General features: G+C 43.0%; 1 protein-coding gene across 1 annotated transcript in view; it reads left to right on the top strand.

Annotated features, from left to right (window-relative positions):
* Positions 1 to 27,368, top strand: part of LOC140650460 (geranylgeranyl transferase type-1 subunit beta-like) — a 94,822-nt gene that overhangs the window by 25,539 nt on the left and 41,915 nt on the right. Inside the window, 1 exon segment of the mRNA XM_072858710.1 lies at positions 7,441 to 7,508. Coding sequence (XP_072714811.1) covers positions 7,441 to 7,508 — 68 coding nt within the window.

The following is a 27,368-nucleotide window of genomic DNA, read 5'->3' as shown; positions in this document are numbered from 1 at the left end:
AAGCATTTATTGCATGCACGTTGACAACAAAGTTCTTTTATTTGGAGAAGGAGATAAAGCTTCCCTTTGGAGATTATGTAGTAGTGAGGACACTGAAGAGTCATGTTGTTCTTTGTGGACCTGAGATTGTGTTTCTCCTAGGGGCCAGTGTGTAAACTCTGGGATTAAAGACCAGAAGTCACTTAAATAAATAGACAAAATAAGTTTTAAATCAATTATAGCAATACAGTTAAAAATCCAGCATTTGAAAATTACCGATAATGATATTTGGTTGATAACAGTTCAGTAGTACAGGAAAAGTTTTAAAACATTACACAAAAATTGAGCAGCTAAAGGGAATAATAGATTCTGATTCCATTCAAGTACTTTATTTTTAATCAGACTTTTAAATGGTAGCTGTCATATAAGAAGGGAATTGAGGTAACCCACTAACAGCATACCTGTACTTTGGTCTCGTACTGCCATTTCTACTTCGGTAATGAATTGTAAACTGCAGTCTAAAAGGCAGATGCTGGGAATGAATCCATCCAGGATGAATCCATCCATCTAGCAATGAGAAGCTGAGTTCTGCTTAACTGAAGAGCTGTCCTCATTGTAGCACATTTTTATTTGCAGCAGGCCATAACAGCTATGTACCAGTAGACTTACAACTGTTTTATGGGTGAAGGATTTCCACATCTGTGCCTTTTTTAAAATTTTATTTTGTAGTTTGCATAAGCACATTTGACACAGATTAAATTGTGCCCATTGCCTCTTGTCCTGTCACTGGACACGACTGAAAAGAGCCTGGCTCCGTCTTCTTTGCACCCTCCCTTCAGGTATTTGCACACATTGATGAGATTCCCCCTGAGCTTTCTCTTCTCTAGGCTAAACAGTCCCAGCAATCTCAGCCTTCCCTCATAGGAGAGATGCTCCAGTCCCTTAATCATCTTATTGGCCCTGTGCTGGTCTCTCTCCATTATGTCCATGTCTCTCTTGTACTGGGGAGCCCAGAACTGGACACAGTACTCCAGGTGTGGCCTCACCAGTGCTGAGTAGAAGTGAAGGATCACCTCCCTCGACCAGCTGGCAACAAACCCAGGAATGTGAAAGCACAAAAATATCTGAAATTAGTAAGTAGGATCCAAGACTGAAAAGAAATCTTCAAGAAAAGCCAGAGGGCAAAGAGGATGAGGCAAAAGAAAAGAGGAGAAATACAGAGAAAAAAGACAAAGAGGAACATAAGACATACATTGGTGCTTGGGGTTGTGTCGTGGGAGAAGAGTCAGAGATCACTCGGACAGATCTGATCTAGTAGTTAGTTTATTGGGTTTTAATCAGTAAATTTAGGTATGTAAAATATTTAATAAGTACAGATGGATTGGTGGTTAATACTCTACTAATTACTACACTTAAAGTTAGTATGGGATACAAAGATTATCACTTAATCTTACTATACGTATCTTAAATGTTACATGCATGCAAAAAATGTCACTTACCAACCCATCAATGTCTGGTGTCAGGTAAGGGATCTCTCAGCCTCGAGGGGTAACCTTGAGAGGCGTCCCTACTCAAGGGGAGATCGCTGCCACGCAGCCAGCTGCTATGGAGGGAGAGCTCAATGGACCCTCATGGCTGCAGATATTTATAGCATAAAGCAGTTGATTTGTAGTCAGATTTTCTGCTGTGTTAATGCAGTTTTGGCCGCTTATCAGCCCCGTCTCCAGCCAAACCGTGGGTTTTTTTGGGTTTGGTGCTGGGTTCTTGCTGATAGCCTCACACAATAGGATTAACTTCGGTTCGGCCTACTTGCTGAGCATCTGCCTGGACCAAAGTTCAGTTAGTTCAAACAGGAGGAGTGCATCCATCGCAGGTTGTTCCTCCCCAGGTGCATGACTTGGCACTTCCCCTTGTAGAACTGCATGAGGTTCCTGTCAGCCTATTTCTCCAGACTGTTGAGGTCCCTCTGGATGGCAGCACGACCCTCTGGCATATCGGCCACTCCTCCCAGTTTTGTGTCATCAGCAAACTTGCTGAGGGTACACTCTGCCCCATCATTCAGATCATTAATGAAGATATTGAACAGGATTGGACCCAGTATTGACCCCTGGGGTATACCACTAGTTACTGGCCTCCAACTAGACTTCCATGGTTTCCAGAATTAGCTACTCCATCAGGGATCGAGGTAAGGCTGACCGACCTGTAGTTCCCTGGGTCCTCCTTCTTGCCCTTTTTGAAGATAGGAGGGACATTTGCTTTCCTCCAGTCTTTGGGCACTTCTTCCAGTCACCATGATTGATCAAAGATTATCGAGAGTGGCCTTGTGATGACATCAGCCAGCTCCCTCAGCACTCGTGGGTGCATCCCGTCAGGGCCCATGGACTTATGTCCTGGTTTCGGCTGGGATAGAGTTAATTTTCTTCCTAGTAGCTGGTATAGTGCTGTGTTTTGGATTTTAGTATGAGAATAATATTGATAACATGCTGATGTTTTGGCTGTTGCTAAGTGGTGTTTACACTAGTCAAGGACTTTTCAGCTTCCCCTGCTCTGCCAAGTGCACAAGAAGCTGGGAGGGGGCACAGCCAGGATAGTTGATCCAAACTGACCAAAGGGTTATTCCATACCATATGATGTCATGCTCAGTTTATAAACTGGGGGGAGTTGGCCAGGGGGGTAGCGATCACTGCTTGGAGACTGGCTGGGCGTCGGTCAGTGGGTGGTGAGCAGTTGCATCGCTTGGGTTTTTTTTGTTTGTCCCTGGGTTTTGTTCCTCTCTCTCTCTCTTGCTGTTTTTGCTCTCCTGTTTTTGCTCTCCTCTCTCTCTTTTGCTCTTCCGATTCTCTCCCCCATCCCACCGTGGGGGGAGGGTGAGCAAGCGGCTGTGTGGTACTTAATTGCCAACTGGGGCTAAACCACAGCTTATTATGTCCAGTTTGCTTAAGTATTCCCTGACCTGAGCCTCTTCCACCAAGGGTACGTCTTCCTTGCTCCAGCCTTTTCCCCTGGTCTCTGGGACCTGGGATTCCTGAAGTCTTGCTAGTAAAGACTGAGGCAAAGAAGGCATTCAGTGCCTCAGCCTTTTCCATGTCCTGTGTCACCAGGTGCCCCACCTCATTCAGCAGTGGGCCCACATTTTTCCTAGTCTTCCTTTTGTCTCCTATGAACTTATTAGAAGCCCTTCTTGTTGCCCTTGACATCATTTGCCAGATTTAACTCCAGGTGGGCTTTGGCTTTCCTAACCTCATCCCTGGATGCTTGGACAATGTTTCTGTATTCCTCCCAGGTTACCCGTCCTTGCTTCGACCCTCTGTATGCTTCCTTTTTGTGTTTGAGTTTGGCTAGGAGCTCCTTGTTCATCCACACAGGCCTCCTGGCATTTTTGCCCGAGTTCCTGCTCATTGTGGATGGATCCCTCTTGAGCTTGAAAGAGGTGATCCTTGAATACTAAGTGGCTTTCTTGGGCCCCTCTTCCCTCCAAGGCCTTATCCCATGGGACTCTTCCAAGCAGATCCCTGAAGAGGCCCAAGCATGCTCTCCTGAAGTCCAGGCTTGTGAGCTTGCTCCTTTCTCCCTCCCCTCAGGATCCTGAACTCCACCATCTCATGGTCTGATGGAGTCAGCCATAAAGGTGACCTGGTTATAATAGGAAAAATACTGAAAAGAAGAAGATGTCTGCTGAAATAGTGACAGAGAAAATGTCTGCCAGCCTGGGAACTGCTAGCCTGAGAACTGGGCCTGGGAACCAGGAGCATCTTTGAGAAGGGCAGCTGGCATCCTTGAAGTGCAGCTGGGTACCTAAAAACTGGAGACATCCAGAGATATCCTCAATAACTGCAAAAAAACCAAGAAACTGCAACAATTTACTTCCTCGAAAGGTGAAAAATAGTCTGAAAAAGGTGGAAAACATCCTGCGAAAGTAGGAATCGGCAACTGCTATTGGCTGTTCTATCTGGAAGAACAGAATAACAGTCTGGAAAAGTAAAAATTAGTCTGAGAATAGAAAACATCATAATCTATTGGCTATTCCAAGTGAAAAATAGAAGTTAGCAACACCTATTGGCTGCTCCAAGTGGTGGTGTCCTACATCCCCTTATGTCTCTGTAATAAAAAAATGACTTGCTTTCTACCTAAAATGGAGACTCTCTCAGAGACTCCATGATGCGGATCATCTTTGAAGTGAGACTTTGCCTGTCGTCTATTGGCCCCACTTGTGGAAGCGGTTTGATGAGCATTATACCAGTAACACTTCGAATGAGATATATATAGATGTAGATACAGATATAGATATATAGGCAAGCATATAAGTAATTAATCATAAGTATACTTGCTGCTTTACTAGTGGTAATTTTTGTAGTAACTTGTAATATTGAAATATATATACTTCCTGCCTTAGTAGTGGTAATTTTTAATAGTAATTTGCTTTGGTAGTAGTCATTTGTAGTAATTTCTATTAAAGACATTATGAAACAAAACCTCTGTGTCCTTGTGTATTACGGAATCCTATGAGCCCACCGTTGTTATTCTTACTCACTCGCGGGCTGGGTAACTTTATTGGTTGTGACATGGTCACTGCAGCCAAGGCTGCCCTCAACCTTCACATCCCCAAGGAGCCCCTCCTTGTTGGTGAATATGATGACCAGCAGAGCACCTCTCCTCATTGGCTCCTCTATCACTTGGGTCAGGAAGTTGTTGTCGATGCCCTCCAGGAACCTCCTGGATTTCTTATGTCCTGCTGTGTTGTTCCTCCAGCAGATATCGGGGTGTTTGAAGTCCCCCATGAGGACCAGGGCCTATGAAAGTGAGGCTGCTCCTATCTGTTTGCAGAGAGCCTCATCCACTTGTTCTTCCTGGTCAGGTGGCCTATAGCAGACACCCACTACAATGCCACCTGTATTGGTCTGCTCTTTAATCCTTACCCATAAGCTCTCAGGTGTCTCTTCATCCATCCCCAGGCAGAGCTCCATGCGCTCCAACTGCTCTCTTACATAAAGGGCAACTCCCCCTCCTCATCTTCCCAGACTGTCCTTCCTAAAGAACCTGTATCCCTCCATTGCAGCACTCCAGTCATGGGAGCCATCCCACCACGTCTCCGTGATCCCAACAAGATCCCTGCAGCTGCACACAGATCTCTCACTCCTCATGTTTATTCCCCATACTGCGTGCATTAGTGTACAGGCACTTCAGAGAGGGACCCCAGCATGTTGACTTCCTAGAAAGGGTTTTGGGGATTTCTCCATAATGGTGCCTTGTAGGCACTTCCTTGCTTACATGCAAATGCTGGAGGTGACCCTGCTTTAGCCCTGTTTTGTTGATTTTGTGATCCCTTCCTGTTACATCACCCCAGGCCCTTTGCTTGTCGACCCTGTCTGTCACTCCCTCACAGGGCTGTTGGTTACTCTCTCCCTCCCCCATCATTCTTAGTTTAAAGCCCTCCTTATGAGGTCAGCCCTCCTGTTGGCGAAAATAGCTTTGTTGTGCTTAGTGAGGTGGATCCTCTCTCCCAAGCAGACATTGATCTGCAAACAGGGTCCCATGGTCATAGAACCCAAAACCCTGTTGCCAACACCAGCTCCGCAGCCAACTATTTACCTGTATTATCAGTGCCCTTCTCCTCACACCCTTTCCCCTCACCAGCAGGATAGAGGAGAACGCCACCTGGGGCCCATGCCCCTGACTATCACTCCCAGAGCTCTGTAGTCACTTTTGATACTGTCCAGGTTGCCCCTGGCTGTATAATTTGTGCCCAAAGATGAAGATGAAGAACAGCAGGGGGTAGTAGTCAGAGGGTCAGACGAGCTTCAGCAGCCCCTCCACAACATCCCGGATCCGGGTCCCTGGCAGGCAGCAAACCTCTCTAGATGACAGGTTGGGTTGACAGATGGGTGCCTCTGTCCCCCTCATCAGGGATGACTTGCTGCTTCTTCCTGGTGGTCTCGCATGGTTTGGGGTCAGGTGGCCCAGATCCTTTGCTTGAAGGCACATCTGGCTCCTCTTCAATTTTGCAGCCTAGGGCTTGGAGGGCTGCATCTGCCATCTGAAGCTCTACCTGCATTGAAGCCTCTACCCTAGCAGGGATAGCTGCTCCAACACGTGCTGGGGAAAACTGCCCTGTGGCGAGTCACCACCATACCTGAGACTGTTTACGCTGGTACGAATTCAGCTGAGGTCCCCTTCTTTGAGCCTTTTTTGCTTTGTTGGTATGACTATAAGATAGCAGTTTTTAATGCATGATGAACTGACTTCATTACACTTGTCATTAAAAAAAACCTTTTGGTTGAAAGGTGGATGGTGGAGGAAGTGGAGAATTGCAGGTGTTTTCTTCTGTTAAATGATAGTTCACTCCATGGAAGTTGGATTCAAATACTTGTCTGATAGAAAAATTGCACACTGTAATTACATAGAAGCTTGTATCAGTCGACATACTTCAAATTTAGATGTTGCATATATGCAGAATGTATTTAAAGTTAGAAGTTAATGTGTTGATAAATTACATTACAATTGATGTACCACATTGCTTAGTGATCTTTTTTTTAGGGCTTTCAACATTCTAACTATTTTTCTTCACTTAGTCTGGTGCAAATTTCCCTAATTTCCATGAGGATTTTTAGATTTGAGGCTGAAGTTGCAGGGAGAGGGAGAGAATTTAAGAACACCCTGGTGCTGATGAATTAGAGCACTCATTAGGCTTTTACCTTTGGATGTTGAGGAGTGAAGCAGTTGAGTTTTTGCAGTGCAGAAGCAGATTTGAGCCCTGGAAACCTGTACTTAGCTCTAGACAGTATGCAGTACACACTTCTCTGTACTACATGCTCAGATACCACGACACATTTAAAACAAGTCACATCTGAATCACTGAAAGAAATGTTTGATTGGTAAAATGGTTTTGTACCTGAATTCTAGATGGGAGAGGAATAGCTCCATTAAAAATTTGTCTTTCATATTGTTTTAAGTATTTCATTCTGACTGTATCGAGTTAAATCAGTACTAGCTTAAAACTGTAAATCGTTTGTCCTTGTACATGCTGCAAAGTATTTTAAAACAATTCTATTTAGGAACAGATAGTATTACCAGGCAGGAATCTAGAGAGGAGAAAAAAAATCTGTTAACTCTGAGCACTTTTCCAGGGGAGTAATTTTTTAAAGATTTTTGAGAGCATGGAAGACAATTGTATGCTGGTATGAACAACATATTTCCACCAAATAAAAAATGGGTTGCTTTGTCATTACACCAGGACCCAGTTTGCTTGTGGTTTTCTTTGGGTTTTTTTAATTTTAATTTTTTTTCCTTTTCATAATGATAACAAGCTGAGGTTGGGAATATACTGAAAGGACACATACAAATGCTAGTAATACTGCAAATGGTGTTGAACCAACAGGTTTTGATCTTGACTGGAGAATTATGGCTTATAATTAATGTTTCAGCAAAGCAAATTAGTTGACTCTATTTTTCTTCCTTTTCCAGGCTCAAATTTGAATCGCTGTGGATTCAGAGGCTCTTCATATTTAGGGATGCCATTCAATCCATCCAAGGTTAGTTAAGTGTGGGGGGAAAAGATTTTCAATTAGGCAGTAAATGATCGTGTGTCTTTTTTATAATATTAACTACAGAATTGTGGAAAATCTGGGAAACAGGGTTTTTTTGCACTGTTAGTATACTGAAACAATTGCAGAGATTTTAAAATCATGCAGTACTCTTAAAATAGTACTGCTTGTGTTTCCAGGGGCAGTGACATACAAATTGTGACTTGTCTCAGTGCACTTCTCTGATCTATAACTGGGGAGGGGAAACTTCTCCAGGTCAACAACAGTCTGTGGACCTGGAAGTGAAGGGCAGAACAGCTCTGTATCAGGTGGTACAGCACATGCTGTTCTTCAGTGTTCCGCTTCCTTTGATGAAAAATGGGGTGTTTGATTGTACCTGGTATCCATTCAAACATAGGCAAGGCTCTGCTCATCCCAGTCTGTGGTGAAAGACCATAAGAGAGGATGCTTTTAAGCCCATGGAACTGAGGTTCAAGAGAATTAAGTCTGTATAGGAAAAGAAATTGTCCTTAATACAGGGGAGAAAGGAGGTGAACAGAGGCTGCTAAAGATGATACAGAAGACCTGATAGGGTTGGAAGATGGAAATAGGGGCCAGTGTGCAGGAAGGATTGTGAAAAAGATACAGAAGCTGTGTACAGTATACAGAAAAAGATACAGTGCTGTGTTTGAGAATGAAAAGGCAGATCTCCTCACTAAAGAGTGGATAAAACATCTGAAAGAGCCCTAAATTATGACCAAGTATTTGATTTTTCTAGAGGACAGATAACAAGAAAATTTTAGATATCAGTTTATGAATACTGGGATACGAAACTGAAAGTGTGGATGGACATCTGATATGGTTATGACTATAGATGAGTGTAGAAATGCTTGAACTAGCTTGATTATGAAGGTAGTACAGCATCTTGTTTTGACCTCATTTTTATTTACTCTAACAGCACAGCTTTACTTTTCTGAGTAGCTTGTGGGAATGTTAATCTGCACTAGAGTAATAAGCACTTAATGCCTCTTCTTGTCAGCCAAGTATTCATAGTAGTAATATTTAGAAGTTATGCTTTATAACAAGGGAAAAAATAATTATAAAGACAATTTTGTATGTCTCTACATCAGGCGCTACAGCACTGTGTGACAGACAAGGTAATCTCTCTTGGTTTGCTTTGGTATTTATCCCCTTTTACACTAGAGATGGTGTCTGCAGTGAGCTTCAATTGTAGTAGTAAGATGAATTCATAATCTGTTTTAGTTGGAATTCACCTCAGTGGCAATCGTACCTCCAACTGAGCTTGAAGGAAAGAAGGAAAACTTCTGCTTAAAACAAAACCTAAAACAATTTGGGATCTCTACTGGTGACTTATTGGGATACTTTATTAAAAAATAAAGCTTAAAGGCAAAATAGCAGACCATAATTTCAGTATGGTTGTAGTTTAAAAAAAAAAAAAAGTTTTAATCCGAAGGAAGCTGGTTATCTTCCTTTTGATGTCACCTAAAGAAGTTGAGGTTGTAAGGCTATTATTGTGGTATAACTGTTATAAAATTAATAAAGACATAATTTTTCAAACCAAGATAATAAAAATGTATCAGTCATGTTTTCCCAAGGGTCTGGGTCAATGCCGTGCCATGTAGTACATTAAAAGGAGTACATACTTTTGGGAAACTTTTTCAAATCTTCCCCAGTGCATAAAGCTTGAAGAATGAGTTTTGCATATAGTTCTGAGATATTGTAAAGCCCTTTGAAGATGAAAAGTTCAAAAGAACTGCAAAGCATCGTTGTAGCTTGCCAGCACTTTCTGGTGTTTTAATTTAATACTCAATTTCCAATAGTACATGCTTCAGGCATAAATATTCTCTTTTCAGGAAATGCGTTGCAGCCCATCAGTGTCTCATAACCTGTTAGTCAATCTGTAGAAGGAACAAAGTGTAGAATCGTGTAACCTGTGGAAATTAATTACAAGGTTGTTATATCTGGAAAACTGTTTGCAGAGGGATGTGCTTTTTATTCAGGCATCATAATACTTTTTATTGCATCTGCATTAAAGGGATCAGATCTGCTTTGATTTATTGGCATACAAAGGTTTAAAGTATTTCCAGAGTTGTTTCCCTAAAATGTTCTGAAATGACTCAAAGAGAGAAATACTTGGAAATCCACTGTGATAACTTTGAATTATGTTTAGTAGACTTCTTGTTTTTCTTTATTTGTCATTAAAAAATGGTCAATTAAATCTGTGTATTTCAAAATAAAAGAAACCTGTAAACTTTTTGGATTTGTGTTGGCAGTTATTTATTTCATGCTGCTACAGTGATTTCATTTTTGGACTCTGAGAAGGTGCAATACTGGAGCTAGCCAAATATCTGTTATCACTAGAGATGTTGTCTCACAAACGGAGTTCGTTACCCGGTGTGCAACACCCAATATCACACACAGAGCCGAGATATCAGTTTATTCCAAGTTTTGCGCAAGACTGGGTGCTAGGCGGTAGCTCCACAAAGCTAGCACACCGATCCTTCGAACAGGTACAATATTTATACAGTTTAGTTATATATATGCAGAAGCGATTACAGCTTACTCTTAAAGCTACAGTACTACTTTAATGTTCTACGCATGCTCAGAGGTGAGGGGTCTCTACTTGGGCCGGGGTCTCCGGCTCAAGGGGTGTGATTTTTAGTATTATAATGAGGATAGTTTGCGTAAGGGTGCTTCTTGTCACACTTCTACTAATGAGGTCAGATTGTTGTAATAATATCTTACTCAGCTCACATACTTCTTCAGGATGTGTTTCACTCCCAAGGACAATAATTCTTGATTAGACGTTCCACATTCCAGTATGAATCCCCCTTATCAGCTTTACGTATGCCTCGGCCTTCCACCAGCTCTAGTGTACTTCTCACATCTGAATCTTCCCGCATAGCTGTATAATACTGAATACATAGCTGTATAATACTGAATTTTAATTGACTACATTTAATTGACTACAGAGACACTTTAAGATGATAGAAAAAAAGCAGGGGATATGTTAGATCCTCCCAACTTTGCTAAATGTTACCAGGATAGCTCATTTGTTCTCTCACTTTTTTTACCATTATCCTTTTAGTGTTTGATTGTAGTGTCTATGCAGCTCTTTGGGATGGTAGCAAAAATGAAGCACAACCATATCACCTTGACCAACTCCCCATGCACAGTCTTAACAAACCTTAACAGTCTTAACTGTAAATGAAGGCTAAGAGTGCCACTTTTATCAGTGCATTTAAACATGAATTGTTTCAAATTAGAAAGCAATCATTTTCTGAAATGGCTCCAGATTCTTTGGTCTCTCATGTTTAGTGTTACTTGAGTTTAAAATAGCTTTCAAAATTAGGGGTCAACAGTCTCCTTACAGTTTCAGACAGGCCTAGGTCTTTTCAATCTATTTATAAAGTGTTACAAATCAGTCTTAGGGGCTAGATTGAAAGCCAGTGCCTAGGACTTCTTTGTAAGAGTGTGGGAGGTAACATATGTTTTCACTTGGAAAAAAAGATCTGTTTTGTGTTCCCAATACAACGCTGTATTCTCTCAAGGCTGAAACAATCCATGTTTATAACACTGATGCCAAGTGAGAAAAAAGCTTTTTGAAAGTCTGACTCTGCCTGTGTAGCAGTATGTTTGGTAGCACTCTTTAGTATTTGGAAAGATCTGGCCTACATTTTTGCAGCATAGGTAGCTTTTTAGCCTTCTCTGCAGTGGTCAGCAAAAACTGTTGATAGCTGTGAATTAAGTTTAAATAGTTGTTCTGGGTAATGTGTTATGGAACGTTATCAGGTCACTGAACCAGATGTAAATGTTTGAAAGCTTTCCCCCACCTTGCATCCTTAGTGTTAATTCTTTTAAGGAAGACTCGGGTTGTGAAGACCATGATGGTAGCTTTCATAGAGCAGGACTGTTTTACTCCATTGCTGAAAGCCAAGTTAATCTGGTCCCTATGTGTCCTGAAAACAGTAATTATCACAAAGGATGAAGTGTATGGAGGCAACAGGACCTGGCCATATCCCCATAGTTGGGTTCTCAGAGTATGTCTGCATCAGTGTTTTAGTTCAGATCAGGAGAGCACTTTATAAGCGTACTTTAATGTGCTTGCTCCACAGAGAGAGAGAGAGAAACAAACTGGATTAATTTTGAATGAAACTAAACCAGAAGGTGCACCCTGAGTGCACTCATCCATTAATGGGCCTTTAGTCCATGAAGCCAGACTACAGCTAGCACAAATTCTGAAATGCATATAGTGTGGGCACCAGGACTTCTGCACTAACTGTTCTGCTCTCCAGACGGATTCCTGTTGCACTGCATTACTCCTTAATGTAGACATAACCTTAGTGGGTCACATTTATTTCCTGTGGATGTTTAGTCTAAGTGTTTCACAATCCATAGGCAGTTTAACACCTTTCTTGTTGCTCATTTTTGAGATGTAACTGCTGTCTGTCTTAAAATAACTTAATTTTGGTTAAGTTAACCATGAAGCTTGGCCCATGAAGCTCATGGTTTGAGATGATAGCAGCAATGTTTTTGGGTTTTTTTGGTTTGTGTTTTTATGACTAGCCTGACAGTTTGATTAGTTGCTGCTGGTATTCCTTTGGTCTGCAGTGTCTATGAAGCAGAAATAGATCAATTTAACGAAAAGTAGCTTTATTCATAGTACAGAACTTAAGCAGCAGCTTATTTTAACCAAGCGCGAAGGTGCCCATTAAAAATCAGTTGCTTTGACTATGGTGTCTTTGATAAATTCAGAGTAGACTTTTACACGATGTCTGAATTACTTTGTCCTACGTAGCAGAGGCAGTTTAACAATGGGTTTTTCTATTAAATACACATAATGTTTAAATGCCCTTGATATCCAACATAAGTCAAGAAACTTAAAAGTCAGCAGTCTTGTAGTTCAGGTATTTTTCTTGCATTTCATTTCCATTCAGAAAAAAAAGTGCACTTTTGTACTTGAAAACATTTTATTGGGGGGAGATGAGATTATTTTTACCTTAAACATTCACTTCTGTAGCCTCAAGGGTACAAAAGTAGAATTTTGCAGTTGGAATGTACTATGTTTCTAGATATTCTTGAAGAGGGCTTTTTATTTTTTGGTTGGGTTTTGTTTTCTTTTTTTGGTTGTTTTTTTTTCTTTGTTTGGTGTTTTTTTGTTTGTTTTTTCTTTTCTTTCAAAGGCCTATGCCAGAAAAAGCAGTTGGGAGCTTCTGAGGAGGGTTCATCTTTGCTTATGTAAGTTTGAAATTTAAAGTTACTTTAGGAAAAAAAAAAAAAAAATCCTTCAAGTGCATATGATCATTTTTTCTATAGTTTGGTAAAGGAAAGGAATGTTGTTAGATAATTTTGAAAAATATTTTAAATATTAAAAAACCAAACCCTCCAAAAACCTAAGCCCTGATCAAGGTTATCTAGCTCAATACAAGGGTGTACATACGTGTAATGGAGCCATTGATTAGTCTTACTTTAATCACAAAAGACTTTCTCCCATCCATACAAAGTTTGGAAGCATTAGCAGCTATCTTACAAAACCTTTAAAACTTGTTGTAATCTTTTCCTTTCGGAAAAAACATTTCAGTTCTACTTTGTGGCATAAAATTGTCACAGGACCAGTTTCTACAAATTTAATGACTTCCCATTTAATTTTTTACCTCTTTATATGCAAGAAAAAGTAATTTTTTCTCTTTTTGTCTGGAATGTCTAGTTCTTCTAAATGATGTCCCCTCAAAGAAACCCTGTTATTCGGGCCCAGGTGTGTTAGTTGAATTAGCATGTGAAGTATATATCGTTATGTGTAGGTAAAACATAATATGTGATGAGTTGTTTCATGACAAGCTTGAAATAATTCCATGGAGCCTAGAGCAGACTAGGAGATAAAGTGAATTCTAGTCCACTTAAAATTTGAACAAATTATATTTGTTTTACATTTTAAAAAAAAAGCATGTATGGTGAACAAAGATCTGTTAGGCCCTCAAAAACTCCCATGTGAAACTTCATCTCGGCCTTTGTGAGTATGCCTTGTAATAATTTGTTTATATGATCTCATACTTGATTCTGAATCTTCTGTGTTTAATTTAATTTTATTGAAATATTTTGTAGTTTGCTAGTAGGGTAGTAGGGTAGAGCACAAAGTTTTATACACCTCTGGGGTTGCTGAAATCCTGTATTTGGAAAAACAGTATGCTACCCACACATGTTGAAATGTTTGCATGGAAAAGGAAGAGGAGAGAAAATTTGTACATTGTCTAGATACTGTAGTGATTGATACTGTTTGTTGGGGGGCTGTTATTTTGTATAATGAGCATACAGTATATGTGCTTATAACACTTTTGTAATCTGTTTTTATTGCAGCGAATGATAGTGTAAAAGAAATGCCTGCATTCACACAAAAAATAAAGACCCAGTTATTTTAATATGTTTGTAGGCTACCAAAGCTTTGCAGACAATATGGATGTGTGTGTATACAGAAAAGTACAATTTAGAGAAAGCAGGAATTTCCAGTTACTTTGTGTTGACACGGTGTGAAAAATTGCCACTTAAAGGGGAATATTCTTTTGAGATTTACAGATGCCTTAGAAAATTTATTGAATATCCAAGCACCTTCGTAGTAGTTAAGACTTTTGGATAGAATTTCTGTAACCATGGTTTTAAAAACTCAAGCCTGAATTTCCTTAGTGTAATTCTCATTTGCTTAGTAAATATAATCTTCCTCTGGAAATAGAATTTTCAAAATTCAAATTTAACTGTTTCACTATATCTACTCTGCTCTCGTGAGACCCCACCTGAGTACTGCATCCAGCTCTGGGGGTCCCCAGAGCATCAAGAAAAAGAAGAAATCTTGAAGGAGAAAGAGAATTCATAAAAAATGCTCAAGAAAATGTCTTTGTCATGAAGAAGCTCAGAAGCAAAAAGCAGAAGAAAGGAAAAGACCACAAGCAGGAACTGAAGCATGGAGAAAACGGAAAGCAATAGCATTTGCAATGTGATAAGCGTCATGACCTAAAGTAGAAGAAGAGAAGGAGAAAAAGCAACAGAAACGCCAGCACCAATGCCATGTGAAGTTAGTGTTGGAAGGGTATACCTTGCAGAAGAAAGAAAAGGAGGAACTTGAAAAGCTTGAAAAGGAGAAGAGAGAGGATGCTGAAAAGGAGGAAAGTATTAAGTTTCAAGAGCAAGTGCATAATTACCTCTCAATTCATGCATGTATTTGTGTTAAATTTACCTGCTTCCTCCTGTAATATAATCTTATAACTATTTTTTAAATCCTTAATACCCTAGTTTTACTCAGTTAAATCTATTTTGGATTCACTATGAATAACAATATCTGTCTATGTCCAAGACAGTGTATGAAACTTTATTCTAAACAAAGATGTTGCTTTTCCTCCTTATCTAAATTCTGTGGGTTTATTCAAGCCCATGTTTCCTTCTAAATATAGAGGTGATTTTGTTTACTTCAGTGTGAAAACAGTTTGGAAAAAACACCTTAGGATGTATTATTGTTCATGCTAAAGAAAAAGTTAAGAGACCTGATTGCTGTATGCAGATATGTAAGTAATGAAAGCAAGCAGTTGCTGCCCCTCTTAATTCCATGGAATAAAAGCTGCTGCTGTTTCCTGTGGTAGCGTGGGCAAAAGTCTCCTTCTCACTAGGTAGATTTGTTTTGTTTACTTTGCACTTATCTAAATGATAAAGATCTAATGAGCATATATAATTCATTCTGTGATTGATCAAAAAGAACAGATTTCTTTTGTCCGTTTCACTATAAGGTTGAAATTCACGTAGCCAGAGACCTGTCCAGGTTTTGCAGGCCTATCAAGAGCTGGGAGGAATGCAGAAAAGAGATTGGACCAACACGTTCAGAACCACTTTTACATATTCCTTATAGTTAAGGAGGAGAACAATGGACACATACCATTATAAAAATAGTTATTTATAAGCACTTTTTTAAATAGGCATCTGCCTATCATTTTTACAGGATGATGATTTCCTTTGCATATGAAGTGGCCAACTGTCTTCAGGAGTTTTCACAAAATTTGCTTGATCCAATGACATACATTACCTTTGTATTTTCTGAGTGTTGTATTTGAATTGGTTTTTGTTACATTATTAGTGTTTTCATCATGACATATGTTTGTATTTTGTATTAAAAGTTCTCCACTATGATCAGCTTTTTTTTATACTCCTCCTTGAATTTCAGATTGGTATACGAGAAACAGTAACCCTGATTTTATTTGCTCCTATTAACCCTTATGAACGTCGATGGAAGTCTTGTATACAATTTGCTACACAGTAACTTATTTCCTGAGACACGAATAATTAATTCAAGTTACTGGATTTACCTGCAGGATATCAGCAGCTGTAATAAAACAATATGTAGTCATTTTACCTAATAGTATCTCGGGCACGTATTGAGCTGACTGGCAGCTCTTGCAGGCTGACAGCGTGCCGTTAACGAAGTAAGCAGTTACTCTCTCCCCCTCCCCATCCTTCCGGGATGAGGTGGACCCAGAGAGCCCCCGCGGGGGAGCTGAGCCACTGAGGGAGGTGCGGCTGCCCAGCCCAGGTCTGTGGGGAGAGCTGGCAGACGATACTGGGGCGGTCGGCAAGAGAACTTCACGCCCAGCGGGCGGGACCGGCGGCTGGTTGTGTCTCGCGGCAGCCGCATATGACGCAGGTTGTGCGCGCCGGCTACAGGCAGGGGGTAAGATGGCGGTAGCGCGACTGGCGCTGAACTTGGGGGAGGTGGAGCGGTTGGACTTCCTGAAAGAACGGCATGTGTGTTTTTTCCAGCGTTGTCTCCAGCTCCTGCCCGAGCGGTACTCGTTCCTGGAGACCAGCAGGTATGCTCGGCGGGCCGGGCTGATGGAGCTTTGGCGCGTTCCCGTCGCCCTCGGGCCCCACGGTGGAAAGGCGGGACAGACCCTGTTTCCTTTTTCCCGGCGTCCTTCGCCAGCCTCAGAGAGTTGGGGGGAATCTTTCCTCTCTCAGGGGCGGTTGCGTTTGACGGGAAATCATTCCTGGAGAGCTGTCCGCCTGCCCGCCCCGGCTTCCCTCGAGGTGGTAGCACTGGCGAAGGAGCTGTGGGCAGGATACAGGATCTAGGATCTCACTGTGTCGGTAGTCTTAACAGCCGGCGCAGCGGTGGTCAAAATGAACGCCTTTTCTAGAAAACTCTCCACCAGCAGATAGTTCACAAAAATGGAAGTTTATGTAGAAGTTTAGTCTGTGCTCAGTTAAACTCCCTGATATGCATGAGGAAAAAAACCCCACTTGTTAGTTCTTCTAATCTATTTTTAGTCCTGTGCTTCATTCTTTTAATCCACCCTGAAAGCCGATTTTAAAATAAATGACTTAAGTCGTCTGTAGTTCAAAGTCAGCATGCAGAATACTGTTATGTAACAGAAATCGTTTATATCTTCATTAACTAGTACAAGCGTTAAAACATGTTACTGGTAATAGTGAAATATGCCCCTTACGTTAAAGTAGAGGGACGCTTGTCCATGTAATAGATTCAGAATGCATTTATTTCAGATTCTTAATGTCTTCATGTAAGCTAATAAGTTATTTCTAATGCAACTTGACAGTTAAATTATTGACCATCTTGTGCGTTTAATAAAAACTTGGAGATGTGTAAAGGATTCAATATTTTATTCAACCAATAAAATCATCACATTTTTTTCACTTTGTAATTTCTTGGAAGTCATACATTCTGTGAAGAATGCTCAATGACTTTGATCACGTTCTCCTGTTAAATGAAGCTTTCCTTAGGTTGAGGGTACAGACACCTGGCAAAAACCATGTGTTTCTTCAGTTATGAAGATTAGTATGGATATAGTGTTAAAGCAGTGTGTGAAATAACACATAGCTTTATATTTAAAAAGTTATACATTTTGATCTTAAGTAATGCATTCATTCATTAAGCCTTAGTCTGTTTCAGTATACTTTGTTATTTTTAAATGGCATAAAGAAGTCATCTTAGCATGCTATACACTAGCTTTATTTAGGCATTAAAGTTATAATAAATTTGATACACAAATCTATTAAAATCATAGCCAGGAGGGCTAAACATGGCCACGTAATATGAAGTGGAGAAAACGTTCATAATTCTGGTGTGGATAATCCAAACTAAAACAAGATAAGATGATAAGAAGGCTAAATCCTTCTTGGAATCTTACAGCAGACTCTCTTCTCCTCCATTTTAAATAAATATATATAGGTGCCTGACAAATATCTATAAAGACCGACCATAACCATTTTTTTTCAGTGTCCTTTCATAATTTTTCAATACCTTGTTAAAGTTTTAGGAGGGTTCTTCCGGTTCTGTTATTTCACTACAGTTATGTTTGTTTAGGTGGTGAATAACGGAGGTCCTTTTGTCCTGGTTTTGGCTGGGATAGAGTTAATTTTTCTTCCTAGTAGCTGGTATAGTGCTGTGTTTTGGATTTAGTATGAGAATAATGTTGATAACACACTGATGTTTTAGTTGTTGCTAAGTAATGTTTACACTAGTCAAGGACTTTTCAGCTTCCCATGCTCTGCCAGGTGCACAAGAAGCTGGGAGGGGGCACAGCCAAACTGCCCAAAGGGCTATTCCATACTGTATGATGTCGTGCTTAGTATATAAACTGGGGGAGTTGGCCGGGGGGCAGCGATTGCTGCTCGGGGACTGGCTGGGCGTCGGTCGGCGGTCAGTGACCGGTTGCATCACTTGTTTTTTTTTTTCCCCTGGGTTTTGTTCCTCTCTCTCTCTCTCTCTCTCTCTGTTTTCCTTTTAATTACAATTTTTTTTTTTTTTTTCAATTATTAAACTGTTCTTATCTCCCCCCACGAGTTTTCTTACTTTTGCTCTTCTGATTCTCTCCCCCATCCCACCATGGGGGGGAGGGTGAGTGAGCGGCTGTGTGGTACTTAATCGCCGACTGGGGCTAAACCACAACAGTCCTTTTTGGCGCCCAACGCGGGGCTCGAAGGGTTTGAGATAATAACAGATTAACCAGAGCATATTAAGGAATTTAGATCTGTTAATAGTTGTGGGTCACAATATTGATTCATCTGTTCTCGATATTAGTTTATCTGATCTGCACCGTGCTCATTTTTTTGCTCTACATGTTAAAGATCGGTGTTGGTTTTTGCAGTTTGCTGTGCTCTGCAGTGATTAGTGATGTTTCGCCTGGGAGATTTGTTATTAAAACAGTGGCCTTCCTTGAGCTTAATCTGGTATTTGGGTTTTGTACTGAAGCCATTACTGTACTTCGGGTACCACGTCGTGGAGACATTTAGCAATTATACTTCTTCCTCTGAGAGGTTTTTTTATGGAAGAAATATAGAATGGCACCTTTGCTACCTTCTTCTATGATGTTTCCTCCTTCATTGCAATAACTTTTCAGTATCTTGAACATCCTTGGGTGGTTAGGATACATCTATTGGTATTGCTTGGGAATATTGTTTTGGTTTTGTCTAAGGTTAATAAGCAATTTAAGAATATCATCCAGAGATCTGCCCCGAGGCTGGATAGTTATGAGTGGCAGGGTGTGTGGGATAGTATGGGCAAGTACCTAGGACAGCGGGCACCTCCAGTGTTTTGGAACTTCACCCCTGAACAAGTGCAGAATCCTGAAAAACTAGTAAAATATTTGGAAAAAGTATGCTGTCACCCTGGCAATTCCAGAGAGACACAAATCACTGCACCGTGCTGGGTCCTGGCCCATGCCTACCGAGCCCTGTTCAACACTATTCAGAATCCTCAAGGGGAAGAGAAGGTCTCTGGATCTGACGACAAAGCGAAAGGCGCCGCGGCTACTCACAGAATCACAGAATCGTATAGGTTGGAAAAGACCTTGAAGATCATCGAGTCCAACCGTAAACCTAACACTACCAAGACCACCACTACACCATGTCCCTAAGCACCTCGTCCAAACGTCTTTTAAATACTTCCAGGGATGGTGACTCAACCACTTCCCTGGGCAGCCTATTCCACTGCTTGATAACCCTTTCGGTGAAGTAAAATTTCCTAATATCCAGTCTAAACCTCCCCTGGTGCAACTTGAGGCCATTTCCTCTCCTCCTATCACTCGTTACCTGGGAGAAGAGACCGACCCCCACCTCTCTACAGCCTCCTTTCAGGTAGTTGTAGAGAGCAATAAGGTCTCCCCTGAGCCTCCTTTTCTCCAGGCTAAACAACCCCAGTTCCCTCAGCCGCTCCTCATAAGACTTCTGCTCTAGACCCTTCACCAGCTTTGTTGCCCTTCTCTGGACACGCTCCAGCACCTCAGTGTCTCTCTTGTAGTGAGGGGCCCAAAACTGAACACAGTATTCGAGGTGCGGCCTCACTAGCGCCGAGTACAGGGGCACAATCACTTCCCTAGTCCTGCTGGCCACGCTGTTTTTGATACAAGCCAGGATGCCATTGGCTTTCTTGGCCACCTGGGCACACTGCTGGCTCATATTCAGGCGTCTGTCAACCAACACCCCCAGGTCCTTTTCTGCTGGGCAGCCTTCCAGCCACTCTTCCCCAAGCCTGTAGCGCTGCATGGGGTTGTTGTGGCCCAGCTGCAGGACCTGGCAATTATCCTTGTTGAGCCTCATACAATTGGCCCCAGCCCATCGATCCAGCCTGTCCAGGTCCCTCTGTAGAGCCTTCCTACCCTCAAGCAGATCAACACTCCCGCCCAACTTGGTGTCATCTGCAAACTTACTGAGGGTGCACTCGATCCCTTTGTCCAGATCATTGATAAAGATATTAAACAGGACTGGCCCCAACACAGAGCCCTGGGGGACACCACTTGTGACCGGCTGCCAACTGGAGTAAACTCCATTCACCACCACTCTTTGGGCCCGGCCATCCAGCCAGTTCTTTACCCAGCGAAGAGTACGCCCGTCCAAGCCACGCGCAGCCAGTTTCCCCAGGAGAATGCTGTGGGAAACTGTGTCAAAGGCTTTACTGAAGTCTAGATAGACAACATCCACAGCCTTCCCCTCATCCACTAGGCGGGTCACCTTGTCATAGAAGGAGATCAGGTTGGTCAAGCAGGACCTGCCTTTCCTGAACCCATGCTGGCTGGGCTTGATCCCTTGGTTATTTTCTACATGCCGTGTGATGGCGCTCAGGATGATCTGCTCCATCAGCTTCCCCGGTACCGAGGTCAGGCTGACAGGCCTGTAGTTCCCAACCCCCCTGGCGACAGGCACCACGGCTACTTCAGCCCCAATGACAGATATCGCGGTTACTCCAACCCCTCGCAACAGGCACTGTGGCTGAACAAGAGAACCAACCCGTGCTGGTATCAGTCGCCCCTATACACAAGAAAAAATCTTGGAGGCGAAAGTCAGCTCGTTTAGAAAGGGAGGATGAAAGAGCAGGGGCATCACAAGGAGAGGAGGAGGAAGAGGAAGAACTAGTAAACGAGACGGAAACCACCCGATCCCTATCCCCGAGTGAGCTGCGAGATATGCGAAATATTTCAGCCGTCGTCCAGGTGAGCACATTGTCACCTGGCTGCTCCGATGCTGGGATAACGGGGCCAGTAGACTGGAATTAGAGGGTAAGGAAGCCAAACAGCTAGGATCCCTTTCTAGGGAAGGGGCATTGACAAAGCGATTGGAAAAGGGGCACAAGCCCTCAGCCTCTGGAGGCGACTCCTGTCAGCTACAAAGGAAAGATATCCCTTCAAGGAAGATGTTATATATCACCCAGGCAAATGGACCACCATGGAGAAAAGTATCCAGTACCTGAGGGAATTAGCCATGCTGGAAGTGACTTATGGTGACCTGGACAACGAGCAGTTATCCAAAGATCCAGATGAGGTCCAGTGCACACGACCCATGTGGCGGAAGTTGGTACGGAGCGCACCATTGTTGTGTGCCAGCTCATTGGCAATACTGACCTGGAAAGATGAAGAGGGACCAACGGTGGATGAAGTGGCTAGCCAACTCTGGGAATACGAAGAAAGTATCTCTTCCTCCCTTGTCTCAACTGTGGAGAAACTGGTCCAGCAACTCAAAGAGGATAGATCCTATTCCCCACCTGTACGGAGCAGCATCTCCGCTATTAGGAGTCGGCACTCTTCTGTTCAAGAGAGAGGATATAGAGGGTACACACCATGGGGCACCCTATGGTTTTACCTGCGTGACCACGGAGAGGACATGAGGAGGTGGGATGGAAAACCTACCTCAACCCTAGAGGCGCGGGTACGTGGGTTGCAAGGAAAAACAATCACACAAGGGGGTTCTTCCAGGAAAATTGCTGCTCCGGTTTCCAGCGGACAGTTCCCCAGACAGAGTAGAAGGGCTGATCTTACTCCTGATTTTAATGAAGGAGCTCCTGACTCGTATATACGAGAAGTGGGTAATGAATACTATGACCAGGACTAGAGGGGCCCTGCCTCCAGCCAGGTGGAGGAAAGGGACAACCGGGTTTACTGGACTGTGTGGATCCGATGGCCTGGCACATCAGACCCACAGGAGTATAAAGCTCTAGTGGACACCGGTGCACAGTGTACTACCCTAATGCCATCAAGCTATACAGGGGCAGAACCCATCTGTATTTGTGGAGTGACAGGGGATCCCAACAGCTGACTGTACTGGAGGCGGAAGTGAGCCTTACCGGGAATGAGTGGCAAAAGCACCCCATTGTGACTGGCCCAGAGGCTCCGTGCATCCTTGGCCTAGACTACCTCAGGAGAGGGTATTTCAAGGACCCAAAAGGGTACCGGTGGGCTTTTGGTAGAGCTGCCTTGGAGACGGAGAAAATTAAACAGCTGTCCACCCTGCCCGGTCTCTCGGAGGACCCTTCTGTTGTGGGGTTGCTGAGGGTCGAAGAACAGCAGGTGCCGATTGCTACCACAACGGTGCACCGGAGGCAATATCGCACCAACCGAGACTCCTGATTCCCATCCATAAACTGATTTGTCGACTGGAGAGCCAAGGAGTGATCAGCAAGACTCGTTCACCTTTTAACAGTCCCATATGGCCAGTGCGAAAGTCTAATGGAGAGTGGAGACTATCGTGGAGAGTATCTAATGGAGAGTAGACTATCGTGGCCTGAATGAAGTCACGCCGCTGCTCAGTGCTGCCGTGCCGGACACGCTGGAACTTCAATACGAACTGGAGTCAAAGGCAGCCAAATGGTATGCTACAACTGATATCGCTAATGCGTTCTTCTCAATCCCTTTGGCAGCAGAGTGCAGGCCACAGTTTGCTTTCACTTGGAGGGGCGTTCAGTACACTTGGAATTGACTGCCCCAGGGGTGGAAACACAGCCCCACCATTTGCCATGGCCTGATCCAGGCTGCACTGGAACAGGGTGAAGCTCCAGAACATCTGCAATACATTGATGACATCATCGTGTGGGGCAATACAGCAGAAGAAGTTTTTGAGTAAGGGAAGAAAATAGTCCAGATCTTCCTGAAAGCCGGTTTTGCCATAAAACAAAGTAAGGTCAAGGGTCCTGCACAGGACATCCTGTCGTGTCCTGTAAAAGGACTGTCGTGGTTTAGCTTCAGTCGGCAACTAAGCACCACACAGCTGCTCATTCACCCTCCCCACCCCGGTGGGATGGGGAAGAGAATCGGAAGGGCAAAAGTAAGAAAACTTGTGGGTTGAGATAAGAACAGTTTAATAAGTGGTGGTGGGGGGAAAATTGTAATGAAAAGGAAAACAATAGAGAGAGAGAGGAACAGAACCCAGGGACAAACAAAAAAACCCCAAGTGATGCAACTGCTCACCACCCACCGACCGACACCCAGCCAAGTCTCCGAGCAGCGATTGCTGCCCCCCCGGCCAACTCCCCCCTGTTTATATTCTGAGCATCAGAATTCTGACATCATATGGTATGGAATAGCCCTTTGGCCAGTTTGGATCAACTATCTTGGCTGTGCCCCCTCCCAGCTTCCTGTGCACCTGGCAGAGCATGGGAAGCTGAAAAGTCCTTGACTAGTGTAAACATTACTTAGTACCACCTAAAACATGAGTGTGATATCAACATTATTCTCATACTAAATCCAAAACACAGCACTATATTAGCTACTAGGAAGAAAATTAACTCTGTCCCAGCTGAAACCAGGACACCTTTCTGATCTCTGAACTGAAATACCTGACCAGATTACAAGTTCTTCACCATGAGAGCAGTTAATCACTGCAATAGGTTGCCCAGAGAAATGGTGGAGTCCCCCTTAAAGGCTCAGCTGAATGGGGCCTTGGGTAACCTAATTTAAGGCCCTGCTTTCAACAGAAGATGGGACCAGGTGATCTCCAGAGGTCCCTGCCAGCCTAGACATTTCTATTCCATGATTTACACTACCAAGCTGTCACAGTTTGCCACTGAGCTAAAGCAGAGGCTCTACTTTACATGGCATCTTCCCTAATCTTACTGAATAATGCTAATAATAATGCCAATTGTTTTCATATCTCTTTTGAAATTAATGACCTATTTGAGCTTAAATTTAATGTGTGGTCATAGTAGCCATGATACATTAAATAATCAGTGCTCAGTGAATTTTATATAATGGTTGTGCAACACTGAAAAACCCTAAGTTTTCTGAAAATTGGAACCATCAGTTTGAAGCTTAATTTTTGGCTAATTGGCATAGTCAAATTTAAATCTTCAATTAGAATAAAAATCATGGTCATCTAAATTCATGCATTTGTTTAAGTCATGACACTTTTTACTCACCCAGCGATTCTTGAGTTCTAATATACTGATTTTTAGATCAATGTTCTGCAGGTATACATATGTCTCTTAACAAATTCTAAGCAGGTGACTGCACCGCAAAAGTGTCACCCCTAGTTTGACCTTGAAGGGTACAAAGTTGGCATTTTTGACAAGTTCAAGGTCACTGAGTTCAGCAAACCTCCTGACCTGGTATTGCTGCAGAAAGAAATGCTGTCATCCTTTTATTATCTCCCGTGTTCCTCCATTTCTGTGGTTCCATGGTGACCCAGATTGGGGAACTCAACTAAATTACAGAGAAACTTGTAATAATAATAATAAAAATAATAATTTGTCAGTGAGATTGGTTTTGGCTCACTGCACTGCAGCAGAAACAACTGCGTTTGTTGTAACAAGACAAGGTGGCAGAGGAAGAAGTTGTTTTTCAGCACAGTGCTGGTCCATTCTAACTGTAGTTTGTCAAACACTAAGGGAGTTGGTACAACTATAACAGCAGCTGTCCTGGCTGTGTTCCCTCACAACTTCTTACTCACACTACTTGCTGGGGAGGGAAAAAGAGTGAGGAAAAAGAGAAAGCCTTGATGCTGTGCAAGTACTGTTCAGCAGTAGCTAAAACATTGGTGTGTTGTCAACACCGTTTTAGCCACAAACCCAAAACCGCAGCACCATACAGGTTGCTATGAAGAAAGTTAAGTCCATCCCAGCCAGACCCAATGGAATCTTTACTGAAATTATTGGTCCAAAGCCCTCATTATTATTTTTTATCTGTAGTTGCTGCACGTGACATCAGCAACAGTAGATTTTTTGTAATCTGGTCTGTAAAGTCTCATATACACTATCAGTCATACTATGAGGTTTGGCAGGAGAATTCAACTCTCCTAGTCTCTAAAGTCTTTCAGATCGTGATATTTCATGATGCTCTTTGTAGCATGATTATTCAGTTTCTCAAATCAGTCACTTGAAAAGGTTTTTGAATTCTGAGAAACTATAGTCTTTGTACTTGGCTGAAGATCAAGAGCTCTGAATCTGTCATCAGAAATGTCTTTATTTGCTTATCTTGGAGGGGACCTTAAGCCCCAGGATATCTGTTATGTAAGCTTTCAGTAGGTCAATTAAAAAATAAATTTCAGATGTCAAACTTTGATGCTTGACTTCCTAAATTAATACATGTTGTTTTGGGTTAACCCTGGTAGGCAGCTAAGCCCCACACAGCTGCTCACTCGTTCCCCCCCTCAGTGGGATGGGGAAGAGAATCAGAAAGGCAAAAGTGCGAAAACTCGTGAGATGAGATAAAGACAGTTTAATAGGGAAAGCAAAAGCTGTGCACGCAAACAAAGCAAAATAAGGAATTAATTCACTACTTCCCATCAGCAGGCAGATGTTCTGCCATTTCCAGGAAAGCAGGGCTTCATCACGCGTAACGGTGACTTGGGAAGACAAATGCCGTCACTCCGAACGTCCCCCCCTTCCTCCTTCTTCCCCCAGCTTTATATGCTGAGCATGATGTCATGTGGTATGGAATATCCCTTTGGTCAGTTGGGGTCAGCTGTCCCGGCTGTGTCCCCTCCCAACTTCTTGTGCACCTCCAGCCTACTCGCTGGCAGGGCAGTGTGAGGAGCAGAAAAGGCCTTGATTCTGTGTAAGCACTGTTCAGCAGTAACTGAAATATCCATGTGTTATCAACGGTTTTGGTCCCAAATTCAAAGCACAGCACCATACAGGCTGCTATGAAGAAAATTAACTCCCTCCCAGCCAGACCCAGTACACACATGCAGTAACTATAGTTGTTGTAGAAGGCACGAAGAAAAGGTACAGCAATAGTGATGCCAGACTTGGGGGTTGTATTAAAAAGGGCTGCTCCCTCTGAATTGTTCTATATCAAGTTTCTTAATTTCATAGAATCATAGAATAGTTTGGGTTGGAAGGGACCATTAAAGGTCATCTAGTCCAACCCCCCAGCAATGAGCAGGGACATCTTCAACTTGAGCAACCTGATCTGAGCCCCGTCCAACCTGACCTTGAATGTTTCCAGGGATGGGGCATCCACCACCTCTCTGGGCAACCTGTTCCAGTGTCTCACCACCCTCATCGTAAAAAATTTATTCCTTATATCTAGTCTGAATCTACCCTCTTTTAGTTTAAAACCATTACCCCTTGTCCTTTTGCTACAGACCTGGTAAAAAGTCTTTTTCCATCTTTCTTATAAGCCCCCTTTAAGTACTGAAAGGTTGCAATAAGGTCTCCCCGGAGCCTTCTCTTCTCCAGGCTGAACAACCCCAACTCTCTCAGCCTTTCCTCATAGGAGAGGTGTTCCATCCCTCTGACCATTTTTGTGGCCTTCCTCTGGACCCGCTCCAACAGGTCCATGTCTTTCCTGTACTGAGGGCTCCAGAGCTGGACGCAGTACTCCAGGTGGGGTCTCACCAGAGCGGAGTAGAGGGGCAGAATCACCTCCCTTGGCCACGCTTCTTTTGATGCAGCCCAGGATATGATTGGCTTTCTGGGCTGCAAGTGCACATTGCTGGCTCATGTCCAGCTTTTCATCTACCTGTATATCCCCAAGTCCTTCTCTGCAGGGCTGCTCTCAATCCCTTCATCCCCCAGCCTGTATTGATACTGGGAATTGCCTCAACCCAGGTGCAGGACCTTGCACTTGGCCTTGTTGAACCTCATGAGGTTCACATGGGCCCACTTCTTGGGCTTGTCCAGGTCCCTCTGGATGGCATCCCTTCCCTCAGGCGCGTCAACCGCGCCACTCAGCTTGGTGTCATCTGCAAATTTGCTGAGGGTGCACTCGATCCCGCTGTCTATGTCATTGATGAAGATATGAAATAGTACTGGTCCCAATACGGACCCCTGAGGGATACCACTTGTCACTGATCTCCATCTGGACATTGAGCTGTTGACCACTACCCTCTGGATGCGACCATCCAACCAATTCCTCATCCACCGAACAGTCCACCCATCAAATCCCTCTCTCTCCAATTTAGAGAGAAGAATGGTGTGGGGGACTGTGTCAAAGGCCTTACAGAAGTCCAGATAGATGACATCCGTAGCTCTTCCCTTGTCCACTGATGTAGTCACTCTATCATAGAAGGCCACTAGGTTGGTCAGGCAGGACTTGCCCTTGGTTAAGCCATACTGGCTGTCTCGAATCACCTCCCTGTCCTCCATGTGCC

The sequence above is a fragment of the Ciconia boyciana genome, chromosome 4 (assembly GCF_034638445.1).
Source record: "Ciconia boyciana chromosome 4, ASM3463844v1, whole genome shotgun sequence".
Lineage (NCBI taxonomy): Eukaryota > Metazoa > Chordata > Aves > Ciconiiformes > Ciconiidae > Ciconia > Ciconia boyciana.
Note: the sequence above shows the minus strand (reverse complement) of the source record. Positions and strands in the feature narration are given on the sequence as shown.